The 16,992-nt window shown below is 39.4% G+C and overlaps 2 protein-coding genes across 2 annotated transcripts; both read left to right on the forward strand.

Moving 5' to 3' along the window:
- Positions 1-1,110: 1,110 nt before the first annotated feature.
- sh2d7 (SH2 domain containing 7) lies at positions 1,111-5,289 on the forward strand. The gene is made up of 7 exons (XM_088413207.1): positions 1,111-1,262; positions 2,485-2,574; positions 2,951-3,116; positions 3,463-3,690; positions 4,572-4,639; positions 4,715-5,183; positions 5,257-5,289. The coding sequence occupies exons 1-7, from the start codon at positions 1,111-1,113 to the stop codon at positions 5,287-5,289; spliced, it is 1,206 nt and encodes a 401-aa protein (XP_088269333.1).
- Positions 5,290-5,806: 517 nt separating this feature from the next.
- Positions 5,807-16,957, forward strand: rab11a (RAB11a, member RAS oncogene family). Its single transcript, XM_088413851.1, has 5 exons — positions 5,807-5,966; positions 6,950-7,145; positions 9,589-9,782; positions 12,904-12,984; positions 13,921-16,957. Exons 1-5 carry the CDS (start codon positions 5,927-5,929, stop codon positions 14,055-14,057), a joined length of 648 nt encoding a protein of 215 aa, XP_088269977.1. The 5' UTR covers positions 5,807-5,926; the 3' UTR covers positions 14,058-16,957.
- Positions 16,958-16,992: the final 35 nt, after the last annotated feature.

The following is a 16,992-nucleotide window of genomic DNA, read 5'->3' on the forward strand; positions in this document are numbered from 1 at the left end:
ATCAATTTTCTCTCCTTCCATTATTTCAAAATATTAAACTGGCCACCGTGAAAATGAAGCGTAATGGCAGTTGTTGATACCAAAACGACACACCCCCATGTTCAACCAACCAATCAGCGTTAGTTAGCACAGTTAGCACAGCACCCCCCCCTCAAGCTACCTGGGTACAGAGGCGGAGACACTAGTCGCAACTAGGAGCTCAGAAAGTTCTGAGTAGAGGCTTAGCGGAACATTCCCTACCCGGAACGTTTTTTGGTGTGAACGGAAAGGGGAACTCATGCTACCAGGGTACAGTGGAAGAGTTCCTGCGGTGTGAAAGGGCTCTTGTCACGTGCCACCTCTCGTTACCTGTCAAGTTAATGATTTATTTTTGCTAACAGATCTTGACTGTAATCCCAATTATCTTCAATATTTTTCTGCTGAAAAATATTTATAATTATTTATTTTTCAGAACAGGTCTGAAACTTTATGTTGATTATTTTTCTGGACAAATATTTATTAATATTAAGTCTTTTTGATAACAGATTTCTTCTATGATGCAAAAGCGGACACTTTAGATTGATTATTTTGTTGTGGAAGAATACAAATGAATTTTGGAGGGTTCTTAAATTTAATAAATCAGACACTGACTAGCCCCAAAATGTTGTGCACTGTTTAAGGAGTACTTGGCTGAAAACATATTTCAAAGAGGGTACATCATTGATAAAAGGTTGAAAACCACTGCTCTAGACTCCACACTGACAGTCTCTCAATCATATTGTAGTGTGATAAGAGAATATTGGAATATGCTCTGTGATTCCTCTGCTTAGTAGCTAGCTCCTCGCGACCTGTGCATCTGTCTGTGTCCACTCATCATAGCACATTGTTCCTGTTTTACTTTTTTCCTCAGTTAAGTACAGTACTTGACGCCCACCTTGCATGCATTATGCGCACGGAACACATGGGAAGGTAGCTGAGAGATGAAGTGATGATAAGCTCAAACAATACCATTGTTCACACCACTTGTTTTATAGTCAAATGAGCACCATCCTTTTCAGAGCTGGTTTAAGCAGAAGGCATTCATTCAGAACTATTGCTCTATTGTGTTGGTTTAATGACAAATGTGTAATGATGGAGACAAAGCCATGTGTTGATCTGCATCTGGACCCATCTGAAGGAGGTCTAAAGGAGTTGGTGTTTCATTGGTTCATTGGGACACAGGCACAGATCATTCTGGAAAATGGACACTTCCCTGACTGGTTTCAAGGCTTCATGGGAAGAAAGTAAGGAAAACAAGCTAAACTTTGGATTACCTTTCAAAGCATGATCTAGAATTCAGTTTAAATTTTACCCCATGATAAAGAACATGTGCCCCTTTCTTCTATTTGTCTGGATAAACTACTTTAAGAAAATAGAATAATGAATCTGTACCTATGAATGCCATCAAAATGAATTGTCCCACATCTCTTCAATCTGACAACTGATAACCTGTAACTTATGCAGTATTTGTTTTTGATAGACGTTAGATACAGTATATTTATCTGAGTACCGTAATATTATTTTGTGAGTAATTTGTATTAACCAGACCAATATAATACCTTTTCATATTTACTGTAAGCACTGCTCAAAATTAGCATGTTCACATAGATTAGTGCTTCTCAATTATATTTTGCAAAGTCTCCCCCAGGAAAGTTTTAGCACATCCTCTCCGTTATCCTGCATTTACGGGTCCTCTTCCTTCCACACCTCAACTCACTATGCCGGGACGTGACACCCAGAGGGGCCAGCACCGCTATTTGAGAGTCACTGACATAGACCAATTAATATACCCCGTCGCTGGTCTATAACTGTTGAATATAAAGTTGGTTTTGTGAAGGAACTAAAGTACTATATGTACGGTATCGCTCCATTTATTTTTCCTCATAGTGATTCTTTAACATTTTAAACAAATACTGTACAATCTTGTTCTTTTTCTCATTATTAATATTGTTGTGTATATTTATTGACTTCACATAAACATTTACTGTACATATGAGTCATGCCAGTTGACTTGAAAATGTTACATTACTGTCACATTCACATAAACAGAGTGTACATGTCAACAGAAGCACAAATAGATGACCCAACAACCCTTCATTTTCTGTGAAAACATTCTTACAGCGTCTATCACCTGAGCATGCTCACTACCTTTTACGTGTCTAGTTATAAATGATAATGAAATTACATTGACCAGAATTTGGAACTGTCATAGGGGCATTTTGGGCATGAAGCCTGCTGAAAATGTAGTAAACTAAATAACAAGCCTAGTTTATCTTTTTTCTACGCATAAGTAGCAGCACTTAAAAAGAACAACAGCAACAACTTTTCAATAATAACAAATAAATGTCTATTAGCAACTGGGGATAAGCTGGGGGCTTCACAGTGCTGCAATGTAATTGTTTACTCAATTGAATGATTACTCATTTTAGTTATTTCTGGTATTTTTTGTCTGCCTCCCCTTCACAGGCAAGCAGAGGAGCTCCTGGGAGATAAAACGCTGGGCTCTTTTCTCATCCGTCTCAGTGATAAAATCATCGGCTACATCCTTTCTTACAAGTGAGAAGATGAATGTACCATTGAGCACATAAAAATATAGAGAATGTTTTTAGTTTAGCTAAGGTGTAATATATAGATCAATACAATTATAACAGCACAAAAAAACCTACTAGTCTTCATTTTGTAAAATCAAATTTGAGGATATCCCTTTGCTAGAAAAACAAACAAACTAAGCTACACAATGTGTACATATGTAGTTTGACACACCTCATTTTTTATACCTATGGGAATTTAAAGCTGTTCTCACGTTTGCAGTCAAAAAACCTTTCACTTTTAGCAATATTTTGTGATGTGATGTATTTGTCAATACATCCAGGAATTTGGAGTACTAGCCATTATTTTTGCAAAAACAGTGAGTCGTGCATTTTTTCAACAGGAGCCTTGACAGATGTCGCCATTTTGTTATAACACAAAATCCAGAGGGACGTTTTTTCATATCAGATGACTGTCAAACCTACTCCCACATCAATGAGTTGATAGATCATTACAAAGTCAGCCCCATCCAGCCATTTGAAGAGTACCTGACAACAAGCTGTTTTCAGGTGAGATGTTTGAGACCAAGGCCTTGTCTACGTGTAGCCAGGGCTCTTGCTGACTAGCAATAAATGTCTCTGGTTTGCCCTATTTGCTACATCCTACTGCCCCAAACCAGCTGGAATAGACACCAGCAAGCCTGCGACCCTTGTGAGGATAAGCAGCTATAGAAAATTGGTTGGTGTTGATTTTCCCTGATTTTCTCTGTTTAGTTCGCCTTTTGTTTAACTCCTTTTCCGTCACAGAAACAGAATTCAGCAGGGCAGACAAGACAGCATTAAAATGTCTGCCATGCAATGGAAACATTAGTAGCCAAAAAGAAGCAATAACAAAGTTTGCTGTTGTTGTTTTCAGGTAAACGCAGGTGTGCTGTACGATGTGGTGAATTACAACAGCAAAGTGAAATCAGGAGTAAGTGTCCGGGCTCTGCGGAGTCTATGGGGCATGAACAATGAGACCCGTCCTGGAAACAATCAAAAGATCCAGGAGCATAACACAGTTCAGCCACCTGCACTGCCACCTAAATCCAGAAACAAAAAACTGACTGCAACCCTGTCTGTTGACTCAATGTCCTTCTCTCAGGTATGAAAGTGTTGCAGCTGAAAATCACTTTCCTACTGAAATCTGTTTGTCAAAACCTGAAATCTGTTTGTCAAAATCATTACATTACAGGGCTCTATTTTGTTGACAGTGCATATGTGCAGTGATATAAATGCTGGTTGATCCTGATTTTCGTGTTGGTGCAAGGCTCGCTGGGATTGTTTTTCCTATTTGACTGACCGATCTTCTCCAGTTGTTTGAAAATTTGGGGTCAGAAAGTCTATTTAAATCTTGTATCTGCCTAGACCACATCTCACAGACATAGACTAGATATAGTAGGGAAGGTATCTGTTTTAACATGGCAACAAAAATTTTCAAATCTTTCCACTATGTAGCACTGTTCTTGGGGGGGCATGAATGATCATTGGGGGTGGTAATCAAGTGCTTACTTCACGTAGAAAATGTGCATCCTTCGTGTCAAGACACTGGTACTTGATAAGCGCGTGACCCCACCCTAAAAGTGCGTCTTTCCACCCTGTAGAGATGACCGACATCAGCTCTAGGCTATCTCTGCACAGTATTACATCCTGCTCTGTGCATGCCAATCACAAAAATAGAGCCCATGGACCATAGGTGTCGAACTCCAGTCCTGATTCTGTAACATTCTGTACGTTTTCCGGTTTTCTCTCCCCAACACACTTGATTCAAATTATGAGTTTATTAGCAAGCTCTGCAGAAGCTTGAAAATGATCCATTCATTTGAATCAGGTGCGTTTGAGCGAGTAGGTTCGAAAACATGCAGGATAGTCAAACTGGAGGACTGGAGTTTGACATTTGTGCCATAGACACTAAAATGATTATCACAAATATAAATGTTTTGATTTCAAGTGACTGCTTGTCAAATTTGACATGATTACTTCCAGACACCAGCTGTTCCAAAAGGGGGCGCTCCTCAAACAATGTCCCTTAGTGGCTATTTTTCTGATACAACGTTACAACCTAGCAATATCCCAGAGGGCACTAAAAACACCGAAAGAGTTGGAGAACACACAACGTTAATGTCCAGTAATGACGCAAGCTATCCTGTGGCCCCCTCTCAGCATATACCTGTGGGTTGCAGAAGCAAATCTGTCCCAACAACAAGCAAATCAGATCAACAAGAGACCAACTTCAACCAGTTGAACAGTCAACTTTTTACAGTCTCAGCATCTCAACCCTACGTTCCTGCCAAGAGGGTCACATGTCATACTTATTCACTTCATGACCCCACAGTTTCACTCAGACCTAGCAACATGTGGTCAGAGAATCTGGAATCATTGAGGTCCGACGCACTTTACCAGACCTGTGAGGGGCCTAAATGGAGTTCAGCCACTACATATGCTGAGATTCAGCAGAAGCCAGTAATTGTCACTTTCCCTGACACCACCTATGAGCAGGTCCCTGGTAAGTCCACTGATGACCAGGGAAACACTTATGAGTTGCTTGATGAGATAAAGACCAAGATGCCTAAATCTACATGGGGGAAAATTTGTAAGGTATGAAAAGCTGAAGTGTTAATGTGAAAGACACCATTATAACGTTTTCATTTTTGTTTATTTTTGTTCCCAGAGAATGAAATGGAAGAAATTTGGCCTGGAATGACGACTAGTCACTCACAAGACCGACTAAAGAGATGGCCATTCACATTCACACCTACGGAGAATTTAAAGTATTTATTGGAACAAAGGGAGAAGGTGAAATATCCCCATAATTGAAATTTTATTAATAGAACATTAAATTGATCTCACCAAAAGTACAGTTTGTTTCAAGCTATCGCTCAATCACGCATTGAATTTCAATAAATACAATTTCAAACACATTGGTCCATTCATTGCCTCTTAGCAAAGCAACCACCTTGTCAGGCAAGATACTTTACATATATATATATATATATATATATATATATATATATATATATATATATATATATATATATATATATATATATATATATATATATATATATATATATATATATATATATAAACAATTTGCTTCAGTAAACTGCTCCAAATTTAAATCCGAATTATGTCACACGGAAATGACCTTTTGCCAAGTTTCCGTTATTGGCCGCTAGGTGAAAGTGAGCGCTTATTGCGTGATCATGCCATGTAGAAGAAGAACTTGCGGAAGTACGCCTTCGAAATAGATTACATTTTGCTAGACTTAAAAAAAAAAAAAATAGTTCGTTTCTTTTTATTGAAACGAGCTCGATCTTGTACTGTAGATAAACAAGACAATGGGCACCAGAGATGACGAATACGACTATTTGTTCAAAGGTAAAATGACTTTTTTTGTCGATATGTTCCCCTTCGCTTCTGTTAGCTGTCATGCTAAAATTAGCTTTTCACTACCTTTGTGTTCTGATTGCTATTCGCCCGGCTTCTCATAAAATGTCAGCAAGTTCAATTAATTCATACGACACGAAAGCGTCATTTCCTATATACAGATGTTTTAGCACGACAAAAAAAGTTTGAAAACTCCGTTTGTAATCTTTAGAGAGCCAGGCCTTTTGGCAGTGCTGGGTGCGGACAAGCGGACACGCCTAACGTTCACCGTTATCACATTATCTTTACGGGATCGCAAGTTGCAATACATATTCATTGAAGCAGTTTCACCGAAGAAAACTATGTCATATGCAGATAAAACACATCACATAAGCCCACGTATTGCACCGATGTTTAAAACCTAAATACATGAGTGTCATTTCAATTAGGTCACCAAAACAACAATTGTTAAGGGATTTTTCATGAACATTTTCGTGCCATTTAGCCGTCATGCGAATTAACCTAATGCGTAACAAAAATAACGAATAATGAAATACTCATGATAGTTGTATTTTTTTATGCATAGAATGTGCTTGAATCAACTTAAAATGTTATTATATTCATAACGCGTAAACAACTTTAAAGCTGGAAAAACAAATTGAGAAATACCACAAAGGTTCCTAGTTAGTATAATTTATGTGGCATGACTGAGCTGGTTTGGGTTACTGGTTAGAAGTGTTAATTGTAATGTTAAACAACAAAGCGAGGTGTAAATTAGAAACGATACGATCTGGTGATGCTGATGCATGCCACTGCATAGTTCAACCACAGAGTACCCCTTATCTTATTCAAAGTGGTCCCTACATAAACTAGGCAGAATTTTTGATAGAGCCGTTTAATTATGATAGATAAGACTACATGTGTACTTATGCATTCTATGCGTTTCTTGATACAACAGATCTGTGGAAAATTAATCCATATTTTCTGAATTGTAGTGGTACTTATTGGTGACTCAGGTGTGGGAAAGAGTAACCTGCTATCACGTTTCACTCGCAATGAGTTCAACCTGGAAAGTAAGAGCACCATTGGCGTCGAATTCGCTACACGGAGCATTCAGGTGGATGGCAAAACGGTGAAGGCCCAAATCTGGGATACAGCTGGCCAGGAGCGCTACCGTGCCATCACTTCAGCGTGAGTATGTCAGTTGAAAATGCACAAAAGGAGGTTTTGGGAAGGAGCTGTTTCAGGGCACGAAAAGCAGTACTATTTGGTCAAAAATTAATGAGGGATTTAAACATGATGTGTAACCAGAAGCAATTTTGAAAGTCTGGTGTTTTTAACCATTTATATCAGACCAGTGGAACCAGCCATTCCAACTTTCAGCTGAATATGTTTTCAACAAAATGTTTTATTTCGTTTGCTTCAGCTATGATGCTTATTATTCTCTTAGTTAAGTTAGTCTTTTGACATACAATGGGGCAAAAAAAGTAGTCAGTTGCTAAATGTGCAAGTTTTCCCACTTAAAAAAGATGAGTGGCCTGTAATCTTCATTTTAGGTGGACTTCAACTATGGGAGACAAAATCAGAAAACAAATCCAGGAAAATGTCTCTGATTTTCAAAGAATTTATTTGCAAATTACTGTGAAACAAAAGTATTTGGTCATCTACAAACAAACAATTTTTCAGCCCTTCACGGGCCTGTAACTATTTCAAGAAGATCCTCTATCCTACACTCATTACCTGTATTAATTGCACCTGTTTGGACTCTGACTGTACAATGAAGAAAAGAAAAAGAATGGCGAAAGCTTTGCCTTCCACAACATTCCGTTAATGGACCTGAAGTCAGTATTGTCTTCTGGTCGGTGCAGTATTCCAAAATAGCCACAATCCAAGCACCAAGTACAAATATGCTTTCGTACGCTCCGTTGTTTTTTTTATTATTGTATGCAGCGCGCTGCTCGCTACTAGGTACACTTCCTATTCGCTTTCGTACTAAGTTGGAGATGCGCTGTGCCAGGATGTCACCATGCAGCCCATTCCGGAAAGTCAAGCCTAACCCATAATGGTCAAACCCCATTCGTTAGCAACAGAGTAAAACATAGCATTTACATTTGTGGCCATGTGGCTTTTGTGCATCACCAGTCTTGTTGCGTTTTACGAACCATAATTTGTAAATAAGATATTTAAAAATCAGAAAATGTGATACTCTGTATTTATCTTTCCTTTTTATTTTGTCTCATAGAGTTATAACAATGAGGAAAATCAGTGTTTGGCAACCTGCTAGTCCGACAGTTGTTTGTAGTCAGTGCCCCGCCCCCGTTCTGTACTCGTTGGTCCACTTTTTTTTTTTTCTTTAATGCTGAAAATTATAATCATCAGTCGGCAACGTCTGTTGTCAACCCCGTTGGCGACGGACAGGCCATTGGTGCTGATGGACTGCCCGCGTCTGAAAATTATAGTCCTCTTGCACAATTGGTGACTGACGAAATACTTTTTTTTTTTTTTTTTTTTAACCCAACTGTAAATGTGTTAATTTAGAGACTTGCTTTTGCTTCTCTTCCCATGAAGCATTTCTACAAATCATGTTAGTGTGCAACAAAAATATGTAAATACTGTATCTAGTCCCCTTTTCAGGTATTTGAACAGTGAGGCAATTTTTTTTTTTGTTTTTGGTTTACACTTCAAAGATAGTCTGGTCAAGAAATTAAGTTTTCAGCTTTTATTAGCAGTCGCTTGAATCCTCCCATTTTTATTAAAAGAATAGGCGCCCTTTTCTCGGCATAGCGGCCGCTTTTGGCCGAAAGTCGAAACAGGCAAAAATGGCCTTTTCTAGGCACACATTTTTCTATTTTGAAGTCCTAAACAGGCAAGAATTTTCAGGATTTTATAGAAATTTAGGGGTACGTTCAAATTTAAGAAATGGCTGTTACGGACATGTTCTGCCATTTCGCCACTTTAGGCCATTGGCAGAAAGTGGCCGCTGTGCCCAGTAAAGGGTTAATACAGGTGTGGCCCGCTTGTGTACTTTTGCTTTTATCATTTCAGCAAGCATTAGTGCTGAAAGTTTTGGTATGAAAACTGCTTGAGCAATGTGATGGCGACATACATTAACTCAGAAGTATACAAAAACATGTCTGCCAATTCTAAGAATCGACCAAATTGTTATTACGTAATCCATCACCCGCTGCTAAAACCACAATAAAGTTTTACCTGCGAGTCGAAAGAAATGTTTTCGACGGACCAAGCCTATGTTCAGACTTGAACCCAATAGAGCTTGTATTTTGCTGTGCTGATGAAAAGGGACTTTGGTGCTACCAAATTGCCAGACGATCACAGGCTTTACAACAGAACCTATAAGTATGACTTCACTTTCAATGTTCTTTTACAGTGTGAGACTTCAACTGTTTCATAAACATTAAAAGTGTTAGCCTCTAGGTGGAGTACTGGTGTTCGTTTTCTCCTTTCCTTCCCTTCGTTAATCTCAATCAAGCCCCAGCCATAACTGTTTCACAAATGATGTCCAATCAGCTGTATTGCCAATGATGAAAATGGCTGTAAATCAGCAGCTTTCTTAGTATGAATGGACTCTGATGAAAATTGATGGCAGGATCGCATGTCAAAATGTACATTGCAGGTACTACCGTGGTGCAGTGGGCGCTCTCTTGGTCTATGACATTGCCAAGCATCTAACATATGAGAATGTGGAGCGCTGGCTGAAGGAGCTGAGAGACCATGCTGACAGCAACATCGTTATCATGCTTGTGGGCAACAAGAGCGACCTGCGTCACCTCCGGGCTGTTCCAACTGACGAGGCCCGGGCTTTTGCTGGTAAGCCAAAGTACACTTGTTTGTTTTAAATTGAAAAACCACCCTTTGACATCTGTAGTCCAAAACTAAATGAATCTCATCTTTTGTAAACTCTTCATCAGAGATTGACCGATATGGGTTTTTCAGGATCAATACCAATTATTAGTCGGAGATGAGGCCGATGACCAATATTTGGAGCCGATGTTCATTTGCAGTAAAAATTGGAGAAAAATTTGAATAATGCAAACTGAACATTGAAATACCCAAAGAATGTTTATTGAACTACACAAATAGAAAAGAGTAGCTCAAACCCAGAAATGTCATCAGCAAAACCGGAAGTACCTCTATCGGCAAAATAACGAAAATATACCTTAATATTGATACTAATGTGTGAGATACAATAAAATGAAATTTAATGCATTCCTCCCTGATAATTGACAGAGGATGGTGTCAGATAGCATGCTGTTGGATGAGCGCGGCTGTCTGCAAACCCGGGTACGGAAATGCATCATCGGCAAAACCGAAAGTACTTCTATTGGCAAAACGACAAAAATATACTTTAAAATTGATACTCATATGTTTGAAATATAATAAAATGAAACTTGCAGCATTCCTACACGGTAATTCACAGAGGATGCCGTCAGATAGAATTCTCTTCTTCTGCAAACCCAGAAACAAAAATGCGTCATCGGCAAACCCGGAAGTACTTCTATCGGCAAAACCTTTCCGTTACACAAACAAAACAATAATCATCCGGCGAAACACAACAGTCATTTAACAATATAGAAACTATTTTCTTAGCATTATTTGAAACAAAAAACATCCCGTTGAATTAACCTTAAAGGCAACACATTTACATTGATTTATTCATATCGGCCGGTCGGATTAAAAAAAGGCCGATACGATATACATCAAAATTTCCAAATATCAGCCCGGCCGATAATCGGTGGATCTCTACTCTTCATATTTCCTTGTTTTCCTATCTGTAAATTATATATTTGCTGCGCGTTAGGTGTGTTTCAGATTGCCCGCATTATGAGCGGTCAGTGAATGCGGCGCCAATGCAACGTCGAATGCGCTTGAAGTAGTTGTTTTTTTTTTTCCTTGTGATGCTGCTCATTTTTTCATAAATACTTGAAGTTACACAACATCCGTACTTTACCAAGTTTGTATTTGTATGTGCCAAAAGACAGCAAGACCACACTTCCTGGAAAGGTGTGGAATTAAGGTAAATTGAGAATAGGCACTCTTAACTTAATTTTCCTGATTTTGTCATTGAAGGAATATTGAGAAACTAACCAGCGGTATGTGCTATACACCAAAATTGTATGGCCTCACCCAGGTCAATTAATTCTGCTTCACCTCTTTCTAAGAAAAATCACTGTGTTATTCAAAAAGTCAGTTGACAGCGGCCAGAGATTTTGCAGGGTGTGAGTTGTGTCATTCAAGCAAATTCATTCGTCAATTCTTGAGTTCAGGACTCATCAAATGCAAGGGTATCAAACTCAATTGAACAGGGATCCAAAACTCAAAGCACACTTAAGGCCATTGGCTGAACAGAATAAACCTGAAACTAACATTGAAATGTTAATGTAGAAACTAGAGAAAGTGTGCAGGTGTTCATCATTGGCGCGCATCACTGGCTCACCCTTTGTGGTGTACTAAGTACCGCTACCAGTAACACATTATAATTTTTAGGAAGCAAAAATGGCAAAAAAAAAAAAAAATCTGACACACTTGATTCAAATTAGATAATTTTCAAGATCCTACGAAGCTTGCTGATGAGGTCATCATCCGAATCAGGTGCGCTTGAGAGAGAAGAATCGAAACGAAGAGCATTCATGTTACTTTAGTCAGCAGTGATGTTAATCAATATGAGAGGTCCAATTCCACTGGTAGCCATAATACCTACGCAATTTCACTGAGAAGAAAAACAGGAAGTTACATACCTTATAGCAGCTAAAAGGCAGCTGCACTCGCTAGTTTAACATGGAATATTTTTGATTACTCATCTCTGTAAGTAACTTTAGCAATACCATTACATGGCTTACATATGTTTGTGTGAACTAAATGGTAGTTAGTGTTTGTTGACCTTAACCCTTTTCTAGGCACAGTGGCTGTTTTCGGCCGATGGTTTAAACTGGCAAAAACGGACTTTATTTGGCTCGTGTTTTTCTATTTTTAAGTCCTAAACAGGCAAGAATCTTCAGGATTTTAGAGACATTTAGTGGTACGTGAGAATTTAAGCAATGGCTTTTACGGACTGTTTCGGCCGTTTTGGCCGTTTAAAATATCTGCCAAAAGTGGCTGCGATGGCCAGTAAAGGGTTAAAACATAATCGCGGGCCTGCTTAGGCATAAGTTAATTTTTATATGAGGTACTGTTGCGTTATATTCCCACACAATGACAAACAAATGTGTACATAGTTATGGTTATTCCAGTTAAAGTTCAACATTATTAGATAATTAAAAAATGTAGGTATTCGATAATTTCATTGATAGGATAATCATTAAAAAAAAAAAAATCAATAGTGACAGTCCCACAGGTCAGTGGTTTTGATGATCTTCAAGCCTTAGAGAATGCATTGAAAGCCCACATGGCACAATAAAAGACAAAGAATAAATTAACACAAAGATAAAGATAAGAAAAACGAACCTGCCAACACAACATTCAGTGGATAAAATGATTAAAACATCCTTAACGGGACTAAAACATTCTAAAAACAATAAATCAGGCCAGATCCCATTGCTCTCTTTAATTGAGATTTATTGTAGTGGTGTTGTATGGAGCTAGGATTCTGAAAATTACGCAAATGTCAATGTCCAAATATTTAGGAAGTGTCTGAAAAAAAGAAAATACTCAAATCTAAAAAAATCTCCATATTTACTCAACCACATCTAAGCATTTATCTCCCAGAACACTCTCGTCAGTCATGCAATAAATCAAAAAAACAGAATAAACTTCTTTGGACTATCTGATTTTTTTATATCATTCTTCAAAAGGTTGTAGCTTGAAAATAACTAGAGATAAAGCAAATGTTGCTTAGTGCAGTTTTGCTTCTTTGGTACTTAAAGGGTTAAGAATGTTTCTTTGTATTGGAATCCATTTCAGTGTGTAGTAACATGTTGATTTTGGCCTGCAGAGAAAAACGGTTTATCTTTTCTGGAGACATCGGCCCTGGATTCCACCAATGTTGAGACTGCCTTCCAGACCATACTAACAGGTGTGTGTTCCAGGGTTTGACACCACTGGATTTTCACTCCCATCCCATCCTACTCCCACTAAAAAATCTTGTCCTTACCCATTTAAAAAAAGAAAGGTCCTGGTCCATTCTGTTCTGCTCTCATCCAGAATGATCCCAAATCTCATAGTGCTCCCTGTTCTCTTTCCATATGCTTACAAACTACCATAATGCTAGGGCTGTCACTCGATTAGTCGGGGATTATGTTTTCAATTAGTCTACTAATCTACTATTTTAGTCTACTCGTCCACTATTTTTGGCCTGAAATTAAATATATATGTATTTTGTATATACATTTTTTCTTTATATTCTGTTCTTTTCGCGTCATCGTCATTTGGTTACGGTCCTGCCGGTGGTGTAGTTTAAGGCTAGAGGTTTTAGCCAACTAGAATTCAGCTAACTTGCGTCACCGGGCTGTATGAAATCCGCTTGCAAACACATCCATTTGAGGGCATTCGCAAGCTACAGTTGCAGGCCTTCCGTGCCGCGTGCAAAGACATAAGTGAACGGGCCCATATAGTTAATAGAGCGTTGCAGTTGCCAATCGAATCATAAGGTGGCCATCTAGAAGCCTCTCGTCGAACGTTTGCTCGCTCAAAATCTTTGATATAGACAGTGCCACAAATATTATTCCATTAGGTGGGAAATCGCTGAAGGCCTAATTGTGAAATGCATGGACCGCCACTGGCATGTATGTAAAAGTATTTACCAGGACTGACGGGACTGGGTTCAAGCATTGTGCAGTACTGCAGAGAACTTGGACAACAGCTTGGATGGCAGAATTCTGTATCGGTATCTTTCACATATGTAAATAGCTCCCCTAGGAAATTGACGGCCTTAAAGGGCATATTGTAACGTGTGATCTCAGATGACCATGATGCCACAAAATGAAACATTAACCCTCTGGTCTCCCTCCAGAGATCTACCGCATCGTGTCCCAAAAGCAGATGTCAGAGCGCCAGGAGAGCGACATGTCTCCCAGCAACAACGTTGTCAACATCCAAGTGCAGCCCACTGAGAACAAACCAAAGATGCAGTGCTGCCAGAACATCTAGCTTTTCCCCAGCCTTGTCTTCAAAACTCCAATACTGTCCCCCATCCTTCATTTCCTATTGTCCTTTCAGAGCTCCAAGGCTGTGAACCGAACTCGCCACTACTTTTAACCAGTCTCTCTCCCGCACCCCCCCCCCCCTTATAATGTCTCAGTATAGAAAGTTAGTGCGCGGGACCCCCCCCCCCCCCCAAGCTGAGCCGCTCTGTCTTTAGGCTCGTAAGGACAGAAGACAGCAGGCATTTCATATCACTTTAGAGTTCATTCCAGTTGTTGCGCTGACATGTCACAAAAAATGTCTTGATATATGAATGTGATTTGTTTCCTTCTTCTTATGTCTTTATGCTTTGTACCCCTATGATTCTTCCACATTTTTTTCTGATTGTTCTCTGCGTTGTATCAAAATTCAACTTCTAGTATATATGAATTGAAAGCACATAGAAGTCGCTCTGAAGTTTAGTCCTCGAAATGAGCTCATTTGAAATCCTTGCCTCTTAGTGCGATGTACGGTTGAGGAAGCCACATGCATGCGCGTCATGATCTTTGATTTCGTCGCTGTGAACACAACGCTAGTGAAATAAATGTAAAGGCGCCGGTCCCGGTTACGCTTGCGGGGATGACGCGGAGCACGAGCTCGCATCGTGCGCTCTTAAATGTGTTTACAAAAGAAAGTAGGTTGTATGGCAGCTTTGCATGTTTTCAAAAGATGCCACATGCTGTGCCCTATGTTTTGTTAGGCAAGAGAATCTCTGGGTTTCGCTATGGAACACGGCCGTTGCCTTGAAGGTGTGCCACTCAACATGTTCATTCGTTGGCCTATGTCTCAGAGACCAGCTTGTGCGCTTGGGAATTTCAGCTCCCCATTGAGGAACAAGGCTTATGTCGGTCCCGCTCGTGACAACAACTATGCAGGAACTTGCATACGGCTGTAAAGATATTTTCTTGGTGCGCTAGTTGGACTCATTCAAATCACACTGATGTACGCTAGCAACATCGCCCTGCTTTCTCAATATTCAAACTCGCTCGCATGTGACCACAAAGTTTAAGATGACACAGTGTGACTTGCTTGGTTGGATGAAAAAGTTTTTGTATGTTTGATTTTGCACTGAACTTAACTAGCCTTAGTAAACAAGCCTAGTGTATTTTTCAAATGTTTTTTTGGAAGGGTGGGCTTTTTTTGCGTGACGCCCCATCTGAGTCTCAAAAGCTTAATCCTTAATTCCTTGAAAGCGATCTCGGTTTAACCCTTGGGTGTCCGAGGACTTTTCACTAACCCAGCCTTATTTTCACCCAACTTGGGCTGACTTTGAAGTGGTCGTGTTTTACTTTTCAACCTCTCAAAATGTTCTAAATTCCAAGGCTAGGTTTTTTTTTTTGTTTTTTTTTCCCCACACAAAATGAAAATTCTTTGAAACTGAACAGCTGTTCAATGCTGTAGATTTCGCAAAGGGGAAATATGCAGATATAATTTATGCATTGCATGAAATAAAACACATCCCCCGGCAAAATAAAAGCTTTCCTGCGACGTTTAATTCTCGAATGAAAGCCTTTTGTTAACTACAAGTCCCACAATGCATAGTATGAACTTTGCATTATGGGAATTCAGGCTAAGCCACTCATCAAAGTCATTGAAAGGCTTGCAAAAGTTGTGAATTGGCCGCAAGCGCCCCCTGGTGGTTTTGAGGTCTCAACACAATCGTTTCTATTGCACCCTGTTTGTGAGTTGTCATTGAAAGGAATTATGGAAAAATCGGGAGGAATGCTTGACAAAACTGGGTTTTCAAGATGTCCAAGATTAACAATATTTTCAGTTTTTAATGGAAGTAAATGAGCACGACATGGGCTAAATTTGACACCTGTAGGGTGTAGTTCTCGACCTCCCGTTTGCAAGCATTTAGAAGGGATGACTGTGTGGCATATTGAAAGTTGTCATCTTTTGACAATCCATGCAATATTTTAGCCTCCTAGAGGGTTTTTTTTGGATGCCATTCCTTTGATATCACACAATGCAAACCTCAAAGAACCCGACTTGTGTTAAAATTTCCCCCTGGGATTAGGAGATTGAGCTACATTGGATTTATGATGTTTAGAAGTAAATGGGGATTCATCCACATTATTGGCTTTTTTTTTCCTTTTTTTAGTCACAGTGCCTCCTTTACCACTCACTTTTGCATCCTCTTCATCAAACACACACACAAGTGGTCTGTCCCCGAAACGTACGTTTTCCCTTTCACATAAAGCCTACTTTACACCAAGCTGCCTCTGACAAGACCCCGGTGCATGGATTTTGGTTCGACTTCCGTGTTACCACCTTCATTTGCTAACATCGATGTCCATCAGGTCAGCTTGGCGTGTTTCGACGACAAGTGTCAGTCTACTACTCCAGTGTTCATTCAGCTTCTAGTTGTATCCAGCTTTGTGATGTTTTCAGCAGGCATATGCACTACCTGCACTTGGTGTGTGTGTGTGTGTGTGTGTCTATGTATGCGTGTGTGTGTGTGTGTCAAATGGGTAGTTCCGGAGTGCGTGAGCCTGGCTGGCAGTACCAATGGCGTTTCCTCGAACAGACGGCACCGCCAACCAAAACTTCTTCACGCTCGCAAAGTGTCAGTCTGATGAGTCTAGGCAATTCCTTTCATCCAAAAGTTATTCCGGATCAAAATCCCTTTTTGTGTATGTGTGAGTGTCCTTTAATTGAATCTTTTTTGTATGCTTTGAAAATTCATAAACTGACTGTAATTCCAGTGTAAGAGTGAAATGTCATTTCAATTATGAAGGTTAAATGTGAGAGGGGACTCATAATGAATGCTTTTGTTTTGTACAGATTGATAAAATTGTACAATTGTGTCTATATCTTAAGTTATCAGTTCATCTTAATAAAGCGCACTAGTCATAAAACCTTTACAGACGCTTTTGTTTTTTTACTTGTCCACTGTCCA

Source organism: Hippichthys cyanospilos, chromosome 4 (genome assembly GCF_059441005.1).
Source record: "Hippichthys cyanospilos isolate Australia breed blue-spotted pipefish chromosome 4, RoL_Hcya_1.0, whole genome shotgun sequence".
NCBI classification, from domain to species: domain Eukaryota; kingdom Metazoa; phylum Chordata; class Actinopteri; order Syngnathiformes; family Syngnathidae; genus Hippichthys; species Hippichthys cyanospilos.

Excerpts from the sequence above, each read along its gene's own strand:
- sh2d7 (XM_088413207.1), top strand. The coding sequence starts at position 1,111 with ATGGAGACAAAGCCATGTGTTGATCTGCATCTGGACCCATCTGAAGGA. Across the intron at positions 2,575-2,950 it reads GGCTACATCCTTTCTTACAA|GAGCCTTGACAGATGTCGCC; the intron begins GTGAGAAGATGA and ends TTTTTTCAACAG. Across the intron at positions 3,691-4,571 it reads ACTCAATGTCCTTCTCTCAG|ACACCAGCTGTTCCAAAAGG; the intron begins GTATGAAAGTGT and ends GATTACTTCCAG.
- rab11a (XM_088413851.1), top strand. The coding sequence starts at position 5,927 with ATGGGCACCAGAGATGACGAATACGACTATTTGTTCAAAG. Across the intron at positions 5,967-6,949 it reads ATACGACTATTTGTTCAAAG|TGGTACTTATTGGTGACTCA; the intron begins GTAAAATGACTT and ends TCTGAATTGTAG. Across the intron at positions 7,146-9,588 it reads TACCGTGCCATCACTTCAGC|GTACTACCGTGGTGCAGTGG; the intron begins GTGAGTATGTCA and ends TGTACATTGCAG.